This window comes from Rhinopithecus roxellana, chromosome 4 (genome assembly GCF_007565055.1).
Source record: "Rhinopithecus roxellana isolate Shanxi Qingling chromosome 4, ASM756505v1, whole genome shotgun sequence".
Lineage (NCBI taxonomy): Eukaryota > Metazoa > Chordata > Mammalia > Primates > Cercopithecidae > Rhinopithecus > Rhinopithecus roxellana.
The window spans coordinates 39,414,755-39,432,707 of NC_044552.1; the positions used below are offsets into that span (position 1 = coordinate 39,414,755).

At 40.8% G+C, this 17,953-nt stretch overlaps 1 protein-coding gene across 3 annotated transcripts in view; it reads left to right on the plus strand.

The window, feature by feature from the left end:
- RUNX2 (RUNX family transcription factor 2) overlaps positions 1–17,742 on the plus strand; it is a 128,188-nt gene extending 110,446 nt beyond the window's left edge. For 2 of the 3 annotated variants that reach the window (XM_030928951.1, XM_030928953.1), the window contains 2 exons: positions 11,879–11,944; positions 13,487–17,742. In XM_030928951.1, the coding sequence (XP_030784811.1) occupies positions 11,879–11,944; positions 13,487–13,965 (545 nt within the window). In that variant the 3' untranslated portion in view covers positions 13,966–17,742. The remainder of the gene's footprint in view (positions 1–11,878; positions 11,945–13,486) is intronic. The other variant, XM_030928952.1, reaches the window with a different exon arrangement.
- Positions 17,743–17,953: the final 211 nt, after the last annotated feature.

Sequence of the window (17,953 nt, forward strand, 5' to 3'; positions counted from 1 at the left end):
GGCTTCATGTCCCAAAGAAATACAAGACGTCTGGGAACAGCCACAAACAGATGTTGAAAATGTCCATTTGTGGCGAGTTTATTACTATAGCACCAGGAATAAACATTGAAGATGAAACCCTTCTGAAGGGGTGTGTGTGTGTGTGTGTGTGTGTGTGTTGAGAGGGGAATGTTATCGAGTAGAGTAGAAAGTGAAAGGAGGTTCTATTTTTTAAAAAATTTGCTCTAGTATTTGTTTATCTCCTACAACAAGGAAAATTTCGCTATTTGGCTTTGGCTATTTGAAGGCTTTTGCCAAATGCTTAACAATCTGTAGGGTTTGATTTCTTTCAGAAAGACCACTTTGAGAACAAGGCTCTATGTAACTAAGATGTGTTTGTTTTTGTTTAAATCACTTAGAAGAGAAATCATCTCTTGTCCATTGTTAAAAGAGAGTTTTCAATCAAAGGAAAATTCTACATATTCTAAAATATACAAACAGCTCTTTGAAACTGATGCCAAATCAAACTCTAAAAGGGACGTTTTTCTTGCAGAAGTTTTGAGTTAATTCTGTGTGCAGGGCTTGAGTGGAAAAACGCTGCGACTGTCAGAGGAACGAGTTACTACAACACTGCATTTGGATTCGGAAGTTACATAAGGAGCATTGTCTCAGGATAGCAGGAAGACTCTTGTACATCGTTTTAGGCTAATTCCTAGCAACAAAGAGAAAGAAATTCTTTGCAAAGTCAGTTTTTCAGTTAAATAAAAGGTAGTAGTTTAGTTCCTGATGTCACTGGATATAAACATCCAATGCGAGAAGGCATACCAGTCATCGCTTTAAAAGTATCAATTGAAATATGCCCTGTTTTTAAAGAAATACCATCCTTTTTTTTTGTTTTGTTTTGAGACAGAGTCTCACTCTGTCATCCAGGCTGGAGTGTAGTGGTTCAGTCTCGGCTCACTGCAGCCTCCACCTCCCGGGTTCAAGCGATTCTCATGCCTCAGCCTCCCGATTAGCTGGGACTACAGGTGCACGCCACCACGCCTGGCTAATTTTTGTATTTTTAGTAGTAGAGATGGGGTTTCACCATATTGGGCAGGCTGGTCTCAAACTCCTGATCTGAAGTGATCTGCCTGCGTTGGCCTCCCAAAGTGCTGGGATTACATGCCTGAGCCACCACGCCCAGCCCTCCTGTCAAGACTTTGGATGAAAAGTAGTAGATGCTAATGAGGCACCTCTACTGGGGGAAAAAAAGGACACAAATTGGAAACCCAATGCATTCATTTCAGCCCTGCACTAATGAGCTGTGTCCTCCAGACGGTGCCTTCTTTCTCTGATGAAGCTTCCTTATCAATCGGTGCCTATCCTGCTTACCTCTCAGGCTCTTGGTGAAGGTAAAACCAAAAGTATGTAAAAACAGTGAAAACTTAAAAAGCAAAATCTGAGATGTTAGCTTATCATTTCATGATGAGTTTTGAGAGGTAGGTTGATGTGGGACCTGATGATTTGCTGGGACTGAAAACATCAGAAACAGTGTTTGTTCACAGGGTAAAGGGGGCAAGCCAGGGAACAGAGGAGAGCAAGAGACTCGCTGCAGAACTAACTGGTAGTCAGGGCGGAGCTGTGGCTCCACAACTAACCTGAACCCTTTCAGGTACACACAGGTAGAGTAAGTAGGAAAGGCAGTTAGCAGATTTAGGTCAAGTCTGCTTATTGCCATCATTTTTCCCTTAGACACACATTTAAATACTTTTTGTATGTAACTCTGAGAAAGGCGATGGTGTGTTTAAAGATAAATAGGACAGCATTCCCATTTTTTAAAGGCTAGTTGAATGCAGCTGTAAAAAAGAACGAGATCATGTCCTTTGCAGGAAGACAGATGGAGCTGGAGGCCATTATCCTTAGCAAACTCATGCAGGAACAGAAAACCAAATACTGCTGCATATTCTCACTTATACGTGGGAGCTTGAATGTTGAGAACACATGGACACATATGGATGGTGGAGGCTGGGAGGATGGAGAGGATCAGGATAAATAACTAACGAGTACTAGGCTTAATACCTGGACGATGAAATAATCTGTATGACAAACTCCCGAGTCACAAGTTTATCTGTGTAACAAACCTGCACATGTACCCTTGAACTTAAAAGTTAAATTAAAAAAAAAAAAAAAAGGCTAGTAGAGGTGACCATGCAATTGTTGCTCTCCCAGCAAACTTATAAGAAAGATACAAATGAAGAACTAATTGCCTGCAGAGAGAAAGGGGAGGTTACTGTGGGCTAAAGCAAGAATATGTGAAGAAGCTTCACAGCAATTGGGGACTGTGAGGTCGATTTTAAAGGCTGTTTAGAATTTTAAGGAGTTGAGATAGGGTAGGGGGCTAGGGGGATACTAAGGGCCAAGGGGCTAATGTAAACCCAGGCAGGAAGGTGGGAAAAGGCAGGGTAGCACAGAAGATGGAAGAGGGTCCGGTATGTCTGGATTGTAGAGTTCATGAGAAGGAAAATGAGACACAAGACTGGAAAGATAAGTTGGGACAAGATTGTTGCTCTTGCAAATGTTTGTGTGCACTTAACACAGAGTCTAGAAACACACACACACCTGAGCGAAAAAACCTGACGTGAAGTCACAGAACACGTAGGCAGACATGAACAAGGAAATCCCAAGGAACCAGAAAGTCAAACAAGATAAAGATTCAGGAAGCCAGATAAACCACCCAAGCAGAAGATGCAACACACAAAGTGAACCTCGAATATAAAGCCAGCGTCTGTCACAACCCAGAAGCCCCTTATGTATTTCCTCCTGGGGTAGGAACCGCTCCCAGGGCATGGTCAGCCCAGGCCTCCACTGGGGCACAGGTAAGTGGCTGCATCTGACTGTAGAGGGAGAAAGGGCAAAAATAAGCATAGGTCCTCGCACCATACAGTTTGAGGCTGAAGCCTGTGGCTTTGATCCGAGATTAATATGGATTGCGTTAGGCCTGGGGTAGCTATATCTTTTGGAGTTGAGTTATAGAGATTGAACAGCACTTAGTAATCTGGTTCAAGTCCTAGGTCTAGGGGCATCAGGCAATTTGAGCCACGTGCTCTAAGGCCCAGGATGGCCTCAGGGCTGTTGGACCACACCTGGGCACCAAGCCTTTTGAGATCTATTTTGGGAAATTGGCTTTGAAAAAATAGTGCCCCAGCTTGTCAGGTTTTGTGTGATTCGGACTTGAAAGCAGCCGCTGCCTGCAGTGGACTCTTCCTTTTCCCTGGCGTCTCTCCTGGACCAGTGCTAGTCTCGGTTACAGGTGTAGTCTTAGATTGGGTAGGTTTTAGATTTAAAGGAGCAGCTCGAGTCCTACTTTAAGAAGCAGAGTCCGACTAGAACTCTTCAAACTCTATCTGAAAACAGTGGACTTTATGGTGATTATTCATTTCATAGTCTTTTCCTACCTCAACCAGCATCTCTCTTCTCAGTTATGGTTTTTTTATTTTGTTTTTTTTTTTTTTTTTTTTTTTTCCAGAAGAGTTTGACTGGACCTGCAGTTAGGTGTGTGGGGTTGATCGCGAATTTCAGGATTTTGATCTTCAATTTATGTATTTTCTAACTTGGAGACCCAGTCTTTTTGGTTTCCTTCTTCTCTGACTCTACTAGTTCAAATAGTACGGGTAGGGAGGCATGCCCTTTTAGGATGGAAATGTTGGCTATTTGCTGTGTACTGTTACCAGTTCCTGCTTACAAGTGTCTCATGCAATGAGACTAAGGAATATAAAACGTGATTTGCTTCATATCATTCAGAATGCCAGTGGTAAAGACAATATCAGAATTCTGGGGCTGGGTCAAGCATGGCAAATAAGTGAATGCATCTGCCTCCCATTCCACCTCCATCCCCAGGGCTGTCAGTGATAATTGGTCAGAACGCTTTTCATCATTGCCTTCCTGGTAGCCATGGCCAGGCTGCTAGAATTTACATGAAAATGACCCCAAATCCCTGCACCCTAGGGGAGACAGTGGCAGCAAAGCCCCCACAAGTCTGGGGCCGGGTTGTGGGCCACCATGTACTGATCTGTAACTTCGATGAAATCACTTTTTTTTGAGTTTAAGTTTGCCATTCATAAAGTACAGCCAGTGACTTTGCTACCTCACAGAGGATTTAATGACAAAATGGCAGTGGGAGTGCTTCCATCGAGTACTTCTGCAGATCTGAGCCGTGGAATCCCAGTTGCTTGGTTAGCCACTCTTTTAGTCAATTTTTGCTAACACAATGGGATGCTGTGGCTGTTCCATCACTTATAGGACTCATATGGTTAGGGAACTAAGCGACTAACTCGTCTATTAAGCAATAGGCGGTTCTAGTTCCCAGCCCATCATCAAGCAGCTTCAAGTCAGAACATTCCTGCACCAGGGCTTCAGGCTTGCTACCAAGCCTGAAAGAAACGCTGCGCAGACTTTTCCACGGGAGCGCCTCAAAGGGCAGAGGAAACTGAAGGGCTCCTTCACTACCCCTGCTCTCCCCGATCTTCTGGCATAACCCAAAACAACCCCAAGTCTCCTAAGGAAAATGTTTTCATGTCTCTTGTTTTATCTGAGAATGTATGTGAATTTTATTTTAGAATATGTATGTTTTTGTTTTAATACAAAAATAATGTTTTAACTTACTAATATCAGTTAAATGTCCCTCTTTAAAAACCCTTCTCCATTTGTCCACTTCTTGTATTTCATGCCTTCCTATCAGTTAGGTTTTGGTGTCTAATATATAACATCTCAACCAGTTCATAAATTTCTGCTTTTAATATAGCCCAAGTTACCACTAGCGCAGGCTACAGGAAAATACCAGGCTGTCCTGTCTGAATTCTGGCTTTTTTGAAAGATTTACTTAGGAACAATTTATCATTTAGTTTGCAATTTTTAAAATAATCTTAATTGACCACATATGTTATCAAATAAGGGTTGGTCTTGCAGCCTCTGCCTCGCTCGCCATCTCCCCGCCACCTCCCACCCCCTCATTTGCACATGCGCACAACCTCCTGCCAAGATGTCAGAAAATTAATTATGCCACTCTAGGCAGATACCATCGCAGGAAAGCCTCTCTCTGATTTAAGGTAAGATTACCGATATTGAAACTGTTATTTTTAGAAGGGAAAGGCTATCACTTTTAAACCTCTCTCCCTCGTTTTTCCTAGTTCCTTCTCTCCTAATTGTGGCTCCATGTTTTGGTAGCCATAAGTCATTAGTGGTTTTTAATTTTTCTGAAACTGAAATAAAGTCTGAAAGGGTGGATTTGTCCCTTTTTTTTCCTCCTTTTTTCCTTTTTTTTTTTTTTTTTTGCTGGCTAATCGGAGGAACGCAACCACATCTGAAGCCGCTTGGCTCATTATGAATTTCATGGAAACTGATTCTCTGAAAGTGTTTCCATATGTGTTCCCAATATATCCCATCCTCTCTAAATGGGAGCACAGACGTGTGCATGGGCTGGAAATGGCTTCAGGATGTGACAGGGCAGTCATATGACTGCCACGGCACCGTGGGTGGCCCCTTCTGAAAGACACGGTGTCCTGGGTGCTGGCCTCCTTCCTGCAGCGGATCTGGTTTCAAAGACTATCCACCCTTCCTAGGATTTAAAAAGTTCTTAATCAAGGCCTAGCAGGAAGATCTCTCTCGTTTTTCCTCCCTTTTCTCTCCCCCTCCATCTTTGGCTCCTTCCTTCCCTTGCTCTCCCTCCCTGTATGCATACACACTCACTCACACTTCTACTGCCTGCCCCCTTTCCTTTTACAAAAGGAAATATATTCTTCCAACAATATTCTCAAAATTTGGGTGGGTTTAGGGAATGGCTGAATTTTTTGAAAATTGCCAGGTTTTTTTTTTTTCCTCTCTCTCTTTTTCCTTCAGCATAACATACTTTCTTAGCCTTAGGATCAGCTAGTTCTTTCAGAATTTCTGAGCATGCAGTGGAAAAGTACAATTCATTACAACACAGAAAACAAATATTTAGACTGGATAGTTGAGGCACTTTCCCTCTCTTTTGCAAAAGAATGGAGTTTGCTGGTCATTTCATTATCTTAAAATGATTTCACAATCTCATTTTGCTGCTTTCTTCTCCATCAGGATGATCCATTGCATGTCTTCCATATATGGTACATTTTCCTAATTATCATCTAATGAAATGAAAAGTAAAACTAAGTTAGTGATGGATAGTTGATCATTTTTTAGTGTGAGGGGAGAAATTCCGGGAAATTTAGAAAATTGGTCCCTTAGAACCTCAGTGTGGAAAATGCAAAGTAATATTTTGCATATAGTCTACATTTGACCTTTGGATAATGTTTATATAGCATTTCTACCTCTGTCATGTTTACCTGCTTGAGACTTTGGTAGTAATTCATCTGCTTAGCAAAATTTTTTGAAGCATCTGTCTTCTCAGCACCATACTGTGTATTAGCTGGGATCTGGAAGAAGAATATGTCGTTCTTACTCTTAATTTGCTTCCTCTTTAGTTGGAAAATGAAAATTCTTATCTAAAACCAATGATAATACTTAGGAATGTGTGCAGCAGTAAGATTTCTCTACATAAATATCCAAGGGTTGTTTGATAAATGAAATATTATGGTAAGAATATGTATGCCCAGGAAATCCTTGTGTAGTGGTGAGATTTGAAGACAGTGCTTGCTCACCTTGGTCTGACAGAGAGAAGGGAGAAAGTCATGGGTGCTGTGGAGAGCATGGGCAAAGCTCCCTTGAGTGTCCTGAGTATATATCACTCCACCAGGAAGAGGGGCCATGCTGAGGAGCAGTGGGATATGACTTTGAAATAGGGCAGAGGACTCTGAATATGCACATAGCCTCCTTCCTTTTCACTCCTTTATTACAGAATTGCTCAGATATGCCTTTTGAAAGGTGGCTGGCCTATGCTTGAGTAAGGGGTAATACACTCTTGTTTTAAGGCCCTACTGCCTGTGTGACTTAAAAAGGCAGTAAGTGGAAAAATTTCCCTTTCATGTGTGTTTTCATAGAATGCAGATTTCAAGAAGCTCAAGGCAGACCCTCTATGTTTTCCTCTGCACCCTGCATGCTTTGTCAGGTTGCAGAGGTAGAATAGAATGCTGGAGCTGGGACGGAGAATTGTGTCGGAGTCTCGTGTTACCGCTCAGATCTACCATGCCTGCAGGCTTCCGTGTCTATAAAACTCATCTATGGAACTCATCTATGATTCTTGATGACTCTAACTTCTGCTTCTGCATACTAGTCTAAAAATTCAAACAAGATGCTAGTTTCACTCTCTGTTCCTTTAAACTACTCACTCTAAGATTATGATCTTAGTGGCAGCAATTAACCCAGGATCATGAGGAAGGACGAGTATGCTTACTTAACAGCAGGCCATGCGTTTCTGACCTGGCCCTCGTTCCCCTTCGTCTAGTCTCCCTAGGGCTCCCTAGTGTGGATCCACACCCAGATACTGGCTGGGAGGCAGGACAGGTGCTGGGAGTGAAGAGGAAATAACAGTGGTAACAAACCAGAGGCATCCGTTTACTAGTGTCAACTGCTGTTTTGGGGGCTCCTGTCTGCGATGTGAGGTCAAGTGATGCAATAATGCTTGGGAATAGCTTTGAATGCTCTTTAAGGAGAGTTTTACAGGGTTTTATAAGTATGGAATGTATTCGAATTACATTTTAGGTTTGATGTCAGCCTTGCTCAATGCTTTTCATATCTTTTTCTTTTGTGTTAAAACTGTACAGAGTTATTGTACAGAGTTCCCAATCCTTAGACTAATTTATGTATTCATTCATCCATCCAACCTTGCACCCACATTTTTTTTTTTTTCATTTTAACCTCTTACAATGTACTAGGTTCTGAGAGGGCTATGAGAGGAAAACATATTCTTTGCCATCCAAAGCTGACTTTATAGTTGGAGAAAACAGACTAAGAAACAGCTAATAATTCAGTAAGAGAGTGAGTAAGGGCGCAAAAGAGTGATACAGAAAATAAATGCTATTGGAACAGTAGTAAAATAGGAAATTAAATAATAGAGCTGTTGGTAAGGGGGCAGCCAAAACATTTAAAAAGGGGAGAAGATTCTCCTCCTTGGTTACCAGGGGAGAGCAGCTCCACGTAGGTCTTGTGTATTACATGTTCCAATAGAAAGAACTCTGAGAGGGGCTTAATAAAATGTTCTTGGGATTTATTTGAGATTTGTTGAAGCAATAACTGCTACCATTTAAAAGGCCCCAATGAAGCTTTGAAGTTAACACCTCATTGCTGAGAAGTATGATGGCTTTTCATTCTGTACCTTTATGCCCTCACATAAAGTGGGCAGAGGACTCTGAATATGCCAACATATGTTCAGTCTGGATTCAAGGCTCCGCTTCCTTTTTTTCTGCCCCAACCTGCCTGCTCCACGGGGATGTGTGAATGTACTGCACAGAGGCCAAGAGGACATGGGGCATGGGGTTTCCCAGCTGACAGCCCCAATGGCAAGTACCTAGTATGTTATTTTGCCCAAATTCCAATTTCTTTTTGTTCTAGAGATCACCTTACCCATTTTCCATCAACCAACCATTATTTATTGGGGGCCTAGTCAATGAGAAAATGTATGTTAAAGTAAAGGCCTTGGTAAAGGCCTACAAATGTCAAACATAGGTGTGACTGTTACGAAGTTCTGAAGGGGAGGAAAAAAGTATCAGACACATCTCTACCCTCCACAGCTACTCTCAGTGTGAGCCAAATGTGACGCAGGATAAGCAGCATTGGAAAGCAGTGTGTGAAAGATGTCACGTGGAGGATTGCAGGCCCTGAAAATTAGAGATCAGACATTCTCTTTGATTCCCCCTTATCTTGGTTTCATACACTTTCCACTTGAAGACCAAGAAACCTAGTTGGGTAAAGAGAGGCTATTTCCTTTTCCTTCATAGACCTTGGGAGGAGGGGCAAGATGTTTTTACTTTTATTAGTGATTTTATTTTCATTTGTACTTCATGGAAATTTTATTAATATATTCTTCCCTGTGTATATTAGGTTGTGAAAAATTGCTGCCGCCACTGCCGTTACTATTTTAATGAGCAAAGTTCTTGCAGCTCTCTTTATGACAGCTACATTTGTTTGCAAGCTGTTTGGCTTTGGCTAGGGGTGTAGACAGCAGTTTTGGAATGAAATGCATCTGTAGGAAGCCAGCAGGTCCTAAGGGGATCATACCCTTGACCTTGGTCTCATTCACATGTTGCCCTGAGCAACTAAACTAATTGCCCATTATTTAGCAGATTAGATCAACAAGGCCTGAAAGAGTTGTTAATAATATCCCAAAGATAGGAACTCTCACTGGGGCAGCACTTAGGCAGCAGAAGAGTCAATTTAAGTATTTTGAGATATTTTAAGTATTTTTCATTTAGGCAAACCAACCTCTAAGATAGCAGAGGGGTGTGTGTGTGTGTGTGTGTGTGTGTGTGTGTGTGTGTAGATAGATCTGTGATCATGTTAACCAGATTCCTTAAGGGTAACTAAGATCGCATATCCTTTGTTAGAAGTCAAAGAGGTCTGTCTAGCTGTGGCTGTGATTTTGTGATACTGAGTAAATGGCTTCCTTTCTCTAGATATCACCCTTCCTATTTGTCAAACAGGGGTTAGATTTGCATTACCTAAGCAGTAAATTAGGAGTTTAGACTTTTCCATCAGAGTTCCTCAACCAACATAATGGAATATTTGAGTAGCTTAGGGGATCTGGGAGCATAGCCTAAAGCTGTACAAGTGCAAAATTTTTGTTGAGGTCATTTTTTATTTGACTTTGACTAAAAATTCACATAAATGTTGCATTCTCTTCCACATCATATTCATCTTTATTGTATAGTGTATTATTTTCCCCAAGTTGAGTAAAACCAGCCCATTGGGAAAATGCACAATGATTATCTTGGGCTTCTAGTAACTCCTGGCAGTCCCCCAGGAACCCCGAGATGTAGGCACATACCATTTTAAAACTCTTAGCACCAAGTGATCTAGTGTTGGCTATAGCACTCTCAACTTCTCCACTGTTCAGCAAAGCCTAATAGCCGAATGTACTTTGTATATGGAGGAGATAACATGGATAACAGCAAAAAGAATGGATCTGTGCAAGTTGTTCCTTGCTATTTTAAAAAGGTCTCCAAACCACCTTTATCTATCCAGTGAGTTGTAGTCAGGAGTTTTAAATGGGCTCTTGGGAGCTCTGAGGGTACCAGGCGTATCACTGGGGGAGTGGCTGAGCTTTGGTTTTATATTTATAAAATCAGATTGGGGTTGCACTACCTTTAGAACTCTAGGCTTTCATAATGTGGACTCTTAATAAGTCAAATTTACATTTTGCTTACTTTAGTTGATGTAATATCCAGTTCTGTGTTTGTAAGTTTGCGGGTACAATGTGGTTGGTGACACAAGATATGACTAGTTTAGGATACAATGTCAAAAGAGCCCAAGAAGGGGTTCTAAAAGAAAACCTGAGTTCATGTACAAAACAGAGATTAGAAGCAAAGATACAACCTTATTCAATGAAAGAAAATTTAATGATATTATTTGCTTCTGTAACAATTATTATTTTAAAAATTGAAGATTAGGAAGGAGTTTATAGTCTTTCTTTTAAGTTTAATATTTCTGCCACCACCCTATTGTGATTATTTATTTTATAAGGGATCTCATGTCGTACTAGAGCAAATTGCTACTATTTCTTCCTACAGAACATGTTGCAATATGTTTCAGGAACATTTCTTGGTAACATAAAATGACTAAACAAATTCCAGAAAATTCTATTGTTTATAAGTTGAAAAATCATCCTATAATCCCTTTCAAGTCAACATTCGCGCTCTTTGTCAAGAAAGAGTCCATTCTCAAGACATTAAGACTCAAATGCCTAGAAGTGATTGGTTAAAATACTGTAAACCTAGCGGAAATTTGTTGCATTGTTTTCTATAAACCATAACCAGAGCTCATTAATTGAAAAACAAATGTCAATTTGTGTTAGCTAGCATCTATAAACCAAAAAGGTACAGTGATCCTGGCATGTGATGGGCAATAACAACATCAGCAAAATGTATCAGGTAAAATTGAGAGGAAGGAGGAGGGAGGAGTAAATTCAAAACCATATTGGAGTTTACTGCCAGGGCCCCACATAAAGAGTTTTAATGAGGTTTCTGCATCAAAATAAGTGAAACCATATGGAATTGTAATTATTACTACAGTGTGTTTTAAGTACAAATACACCTGAGAAGCAGTTTTTACATTAACATGTCTGTCTGTGTGAACTCCATGCTTCTGCAGGGGGCACACGTTGGGGTTTTAAGTGCGACTTCTTTCTGATGCACACTGTTCACATTGTTCTGGTTTTTCTTATATGATCTAACTATTGAACTTAATGCATACAGAAGTGACCTGCCCATCGCTATTAGTTCTGCCAGCTCAAGGACACCTGGATGCCCTGCAATGCAGAGGCTGCCTGAGGAACAGCTGTGGCCTCCATTTGGCCTCTGTATTATACCAGGCAGGGCACAAGCACTGGGCGGGGGAGATGTTGTGGCGCATCTGCTCCCATTTCTGATTCTGTCGTAATCACTGCTTCCACATTTTTAAACTTAAGCTTGTCAGAATTTCGTTTTGGGGAGGAATAGGTAGAGGCTAGTTGAGGATGGAAGAATTTATAAAAAGCAGAGAGTGACTGCCTGGGCTATGTCAGTTTTGGTTCTTCATCTTGAAAGTGTTTGCTTCTGGCCTTAGAAGCTGCTCCCTAGCTTTTACCCTCTGCTTATGGGCCTGCGGATTCTGGGAAAATACTAATGAGGGATGGGAACCTCTCTGTCTACCCCTCCCCTAAGGCTGTTGCTTCTCCTTCTCTCTTGGAATTCATGGTCATAGAACATTAGAGCTGGAAGGGAACTTAGAGCTCATCCCCCTCATTTTACAGATGATGACACTGCCACCTCTGACTTCTGCCTCTGGCCTTCCACTCTCAGTAAGAAGAGCCAGGCAGGTGAGACTTTTAACAATTGCTGGGCTGGGCAGGGCTGGGCTGGGCTGGGCTGTCTGGTTGTTACTGTCCGATTTGTAAATTTTGTTAACTATATGTTGCTTTTAAAGAGTCACTTTATATTACAAATGCACATGATGGCACTTAACCCTTGCATTTTATGAAGATTATAAGCAGTGTGCATTTTAACAAAAATTAACAACCTTCAGTCAGCACCTTTAAAGAAAAGTGTTCGGATTATTCCCTTAATAAACATTGTAATATCTGAGAACAAGGTCTGAATAAAAATGAGGTGAAGAAATACCCATTCATTAAAGTCCTCAAGAATTGTTTAGTGCTTTCCTTTATAGCTAAAAGCTGTAGGGAAAACAAATATATGAGATCCAAATAATCAAAATATTTTAGAAGGGATCAATATTTTAACAAGAGCACTGGTATTAGAAAAGGGCTTGTTACAATTCTGTCAATTCTAGAAAAATAATAATAAACCCAGTCTTTAAAGATCACAACTACAAGATTGTAGCATTTCAGAAAACTGATTTCCACATGAAATGGTATGTAACGGTGGTTTCATAAGTTCGGCACCAGAAACATCTATTAAGGAGGCCTACCATTAGCTTTAGACGGGAAAGGGCTTCACGCTTTAGGGGAAAACCATCTTTGCCTTTAGGTTACTGCTTCAAGTTGACTTGAAGCTGGTTCTGTAGGGTGTGGTGCTGGGGCCTGGGAGACGGGTGGGGAGTGCCCTCCTCTTAATCTCCCCTAGGCAGCGAGCCTCTCGCAACCGCTGCTGTCAGCACCTGGCCTAAATCAGGTCACAAGTCTCCCATCAAGACTTGAAATGCAGTGATTCCTAAGGTACCATGCCCCCTTGTGCCTCCTAACTCCCACTTTCAAAACCGACTGATCTAGTAGCTTATGACCCTCCGTGTCCACCCCCAGAGAAGTTATGAGTTTCTGGTTTGATTTCACTGTTGCTAAGATGAGACTTCTGACAAGATTTTAAATTATTTTAAGGCGTTAAAGGAAATGATAGGAACATGATAGGCTCTCTTTTTGATGTTCCTTCATGATGAAGGAGCCTGCCAAGAGTAAATAACAATAAGACATTATTTTGGAATTTCTTTATATTGAGTTGAGGAAAATAAACTTGTCTGACAGTAAAAATTTCACTTCAAATATCTAAAGTGCAACGAGAAACAAAAAGAGAAAAAAAATCCATGAGGATTTGGTCTTAAAGTCTGGTGAGTGAACCTACGTGATCAGAGTGTTGGGTTGGTTTACACATTGACCTGGCACACATGTGGGTTTTTAAAGCCCTCTGGGATTCTCTGGGGTGAAAAACTTAAGGATCAATGCTGTTAAGACTACAAAGTGGGGGAAAAAAGACTGTAAAGTGACTGGTGCATTTGAAGGTCTGTTTGTGACTTGCTGTTCCTTTTTGGGAAAGCTAAAGTTTTCTTTTTTTTTTTCTTGTAACAATTCTATCATTATTTTAATTGATATTTACAGATTTTTCCCTCCATCTTCTGTTATAATTTTTAGGTGCTTCAGAACTGGGCCCTTTTTCAGACCCCAGGCAGTTCCCAAGCATTTCATCCCTCACTGAGAGCCGCTTCTCCAACCCACGAATGCACTATCCAGCCACCTTTACTTACACCCCGCCAGTCACCTCAGGCATGTCCCTCGGTATGTCCGCCACCACTCACTACCACACCTACCTGCCACCACCCTACCCCGGCTCTTCCCAAAGCCAGAGTGGACCCTTCCAGACCAGCAGCACTCCATATCTCTACTATGGCACTTCGTCAGGATCCTATCAGTTTCCCATGGTGCCGGGGGGAGACCGGTCTCCTTCCAGAATGCTTCCGCCATGCACCACCACCTCGAATGGCAGCACGCTATTAAATCCAAATTTGCCTAACCAGAATGATGGTGTTGACGCTGATGGAAGCCACAGCAGTTCCCCAACTGTTTTGAATTCTAGTGGCAGAATGGATGAATCTGTTTGGCGACCATATTGAAATTCCTCAGCAGTGGCCCAGTGGTATCTGGGGGCCACATCCCACACGTATCAATATATACATATATAGAGAGAGTGCATATATATGTATATCGATTAGCTATCTACAAAGTGCCTATTTTTTAGAAGATTTTTCATTCACTCAGTCATGATCTTGCAGCCATAAGAGGGTAGATATTGAGAAGCAGAAGGCTCAAGAGAGACAATTGCAATTGAGCTTCAGATTGTTTACTATTTAAGATGTACTTTTACAAAGGAACAAAGAAGGGAAAAGGTATTTTTGTTTTTGTCGTTTGGTCTGTTATCATCAATAACCTGTTCATATGCCAATTCAGAGAGGTGGACTCCAGGTTCAGGAGGGAGAAGAGCAAAGCCTCTTCCTCTCTGTGCTCTGAAACCTCACACCCTCACGGTGGCAGCTGTGTATGGACCAGTGCCCTCCGCAGACAGCTTACAAAACCAGTTGAGGTGCACTAAAGGGACATGAGGTAGAATGGACGCTTCCATCACAGTACCATCATTCAGAATAACTCTTCCAATTTCTGCTTTCAGACATGCTGCAGGTCCTCATCTGAACTGTTGGGTTCGTTTTTCTTTTCCGTGCTCTAAGAAAGTGACTTCAAAAGTAACTGATCAGGATAGATTATTTTATTTTACTTTTTTTTTTTTTAACACTCCTCCTCCCCTTTCCCCACTGAACCAAAAATAAATCCCATCCCTAAAACCTGCCTTTTCCTTTTATGCAAAACTGAAAATGGCAATACATTATTATAGCCATACTGGTATAGATAGTGTTTGCGTTTGGCTATGTGTTATTTGTTTTCTTTTTTTTAAATTATGAATATGTGTAAAATCTGAGGTAACTTGCTAACGTGAATGGTCATATAACTTTAAAGATATATTTATAATTATTTAATGACATTTGGACCCTTGAAACATTTCTTAGTGTATTGATATGTTGACTTCGGTCTCTAAAAGTGCTCTTTATTAAATAACAAATTTCTTCAGTGGTCTAGAGCCATATCTGAAATATTGCTAAGCAATTTCAGTTCATCCAGGCACAATGTGATTTTAAAAAATACTTCCATCTCCAAACATTTTAGATATAGATTGTTTTTGTGATGTATGAAGGAAATGTTATGTTTAGTTCTTTCAGATCTTTGAATGCCTCTAACACAGCTTTGCCTTTTAAAGCAATAATTAGGGATTTAAAAAACAACCTTTAGCCCTTTATCAGCATGAAATGCTGGAGTGATGTGGTTTTCTAGTTTCTTTGGGGTAATTATGACTCTTGTCATATTAAAAAGACAAGCACAAGTAAATCATTGAACTACAGAAAAATGTTCTGTGATTTCATAGTTAAGCAAAACTCTAAATCGCCAGGCTTCATAGCAAAGACATAGTCAGCTTAAAGCCACACATGTGGATAGAAGATCAATTATGAGACACCTAGTACAGGAGAGCAAAATTGCACCAGGGACTCTTAACTAACCAGCCTTACCAAACAGCACATCAGGGGAACCCCAATCTGCCTTACCCAAGGCCCCACTGGCAACTTTCCACAGAATTTGCATTTAGAGGAGCAGAATGACATCACTGTCTTTTGGGAGTAGGTCCTCTGAAGAGGCAGCCAGGTTCCAGCAGGTAGCTGAGCTGAGAGGACATATGGCCCGTGGGGACCTACAGACAGCCTTTGACATTTGTATTTCTTACAGTGGAGGGCCACGGAGGGCAAGGGTGTGTGGAGTTTGGTGTCTATTACTGTGTATGAATTTGAGCTAGAGCCCTTCTGTGGCATGCACTTTGACCACTGCCACATTTTTTAATTGACCAAGTGCAAATCCTTAATCCAAACAAGGATCATCTAATGACACCACCAGGCCAATCCCTGCTGTCCTCCCTGAAAAGTCAGGGTCCCTTCATTGGAATCCTCCACCCACCCAAGCAGAATTTAGCAGAGATTTGCCTTCAACCCCTAATGGCCCCCTTGTTCTCTGGTCCTTCTCAAACCCACCTTTTTAGGACCCACCTTTGCAGGACAGCGTGTGGGGCAGCTGGACCTGTGCTTCCTGCCTGGGAGTCTCCCTTCGAATTCATCCTGACTCCTTCTAATAAAAATGGATGGGAAAACAAAACACTTTGCCTTCTAAAGGCTGTATACCAAGTATGCTTAGATAAATAAGCCACTTTTCTATTACTTAAGTAAGATGGAAGTAGTAATTGATACTATTTATTGTTTGTGTGTGGTAGCTTGAAGCACACCACTGTCCATTTATTTGTAAGTGTAAAATATGTGTTTGTTTCAGCAGCACTTAAAAAAGCCAGTGTCTGGTTACACATTTCAATTTTAATTAATTGACATAAAAATGTTACCGCCAGTGCCAGCTGCATCCTATTTAATTAAAAAGGTACTATATTTGTACATTATTTTGTAATGTTAAAAGGGCTTTTTTAAGTTTACAGTACACATACCGAGTGACTTTAGGGACGCTTTTGTGTTGAAATGTTACTATAGTGGCTGCAGGCAGCAACCCAGAAACACTTTAGAAGCTTTTTTTCCTTGGGAAAAATTCAAGCACTTCTTCCCTCCACCCTCACTCCAACCACCCCGATGGGGGTAATTCACATTTCTTAGAACAAATTCTGCCCTTTTTCGGTCTAGGGATTAAAATTTTGTTTTTCTTCTTTTTTTTTTTTTTTTTTTTTTTTTTTTCACTGAACCCTTAATTTGCACTGGGTCATGTGTTTGATTTGTGATTTCAAGACCCAAGCAAAGTCTTACTACTACTGTGGAACCATGTGCTAGGGCCTGGGAATTAAAATAGCGTGCTTCTCTGTGTAGCACAGACATTGCTGGAATGTATAGTGTGATCAGCGCAGCCACATTTTTATCCATTTCAGTTGTCTCACAAATTTTAACCCATGTCAGAGTTCCAGAACAGGTACCACAGCTTTGGTTTTAGATTAGTGGAATAACATTCAGCCTGGAACTGAGAAACTTAACAGATTAACTATCATTTGCTCTTTAGATGGTCTCACCGCCTCTCCCCTGCCAGGGCCCTTTCAAAATGAGCAGAGAAGTCCACACCATTAGGGACCATCTGTGATAAATTCAGAAGGTAGGAGATGTGTGTACGGCTTTAAGGATTCCCTCCATTCCAAGGAAAGGGACTTGCCCAGACTCCAGGTTAATACATGGAAACACGAAGCATTAGCAAAAGTAACCATTATACCTATGGTATTTGAAAGAACAATAATAAAAGACAATTCTTCCAAACCTTGAATTTGTTGTTTTTAGAAAACGAATGCATTTTAAAAATATTTTCTGTGTGAGAATTTTTTAGATGTTTGTTTACTTCATGTTTACAAATAACTGTTTGCTTTTTAATGCAGTACTTTGAAATATATCATCCAAAACCATAACTTACAATAATTTCTTAGGTATTCTGAATAAAATTCCATTTCTTTTGGATATGCTTTACCATTCTTAGGTTTCTGTGGAACAAAAATATTTGTAGCATTTTGTGTAAATACAAGCTTTCCTTTTTATTTTTCCAATTGCTATTGCCCAAGAATTGCTTTCCATGCACATATTGTAAAAATTCTGCTTTGTGCCACAGGTCATGATTGTGGATGAGTTTACTCTTAACTTCAAAGGGACTATTTGTATTGTATGTTGCAACTGTAAATTGAATTATTTGGCATTTTTCTCATGATTGTAATATTAATTTGAAGTTTGAATTTAATTTTCAATAAAATGGCTTTTTTGGTTTTGTTATGTGTGTACCTTGGGTCTTTTCTTGTTCACGGTTTCTCCCTAGTCTGATGTCTACTCCTGCTTACACCTGGGCACTTGCCAGGGCTTGTTAAGAGAAGAGATGCTATATTACTGGGGAGAAGAAAAAAAATCTTGGTAAAACAAAATCTTGTTTTGTCCTGTTCCTAGAGAGGGGTGGGCAAAGAATCTAGCAGTGGACTCACTTCCTTAC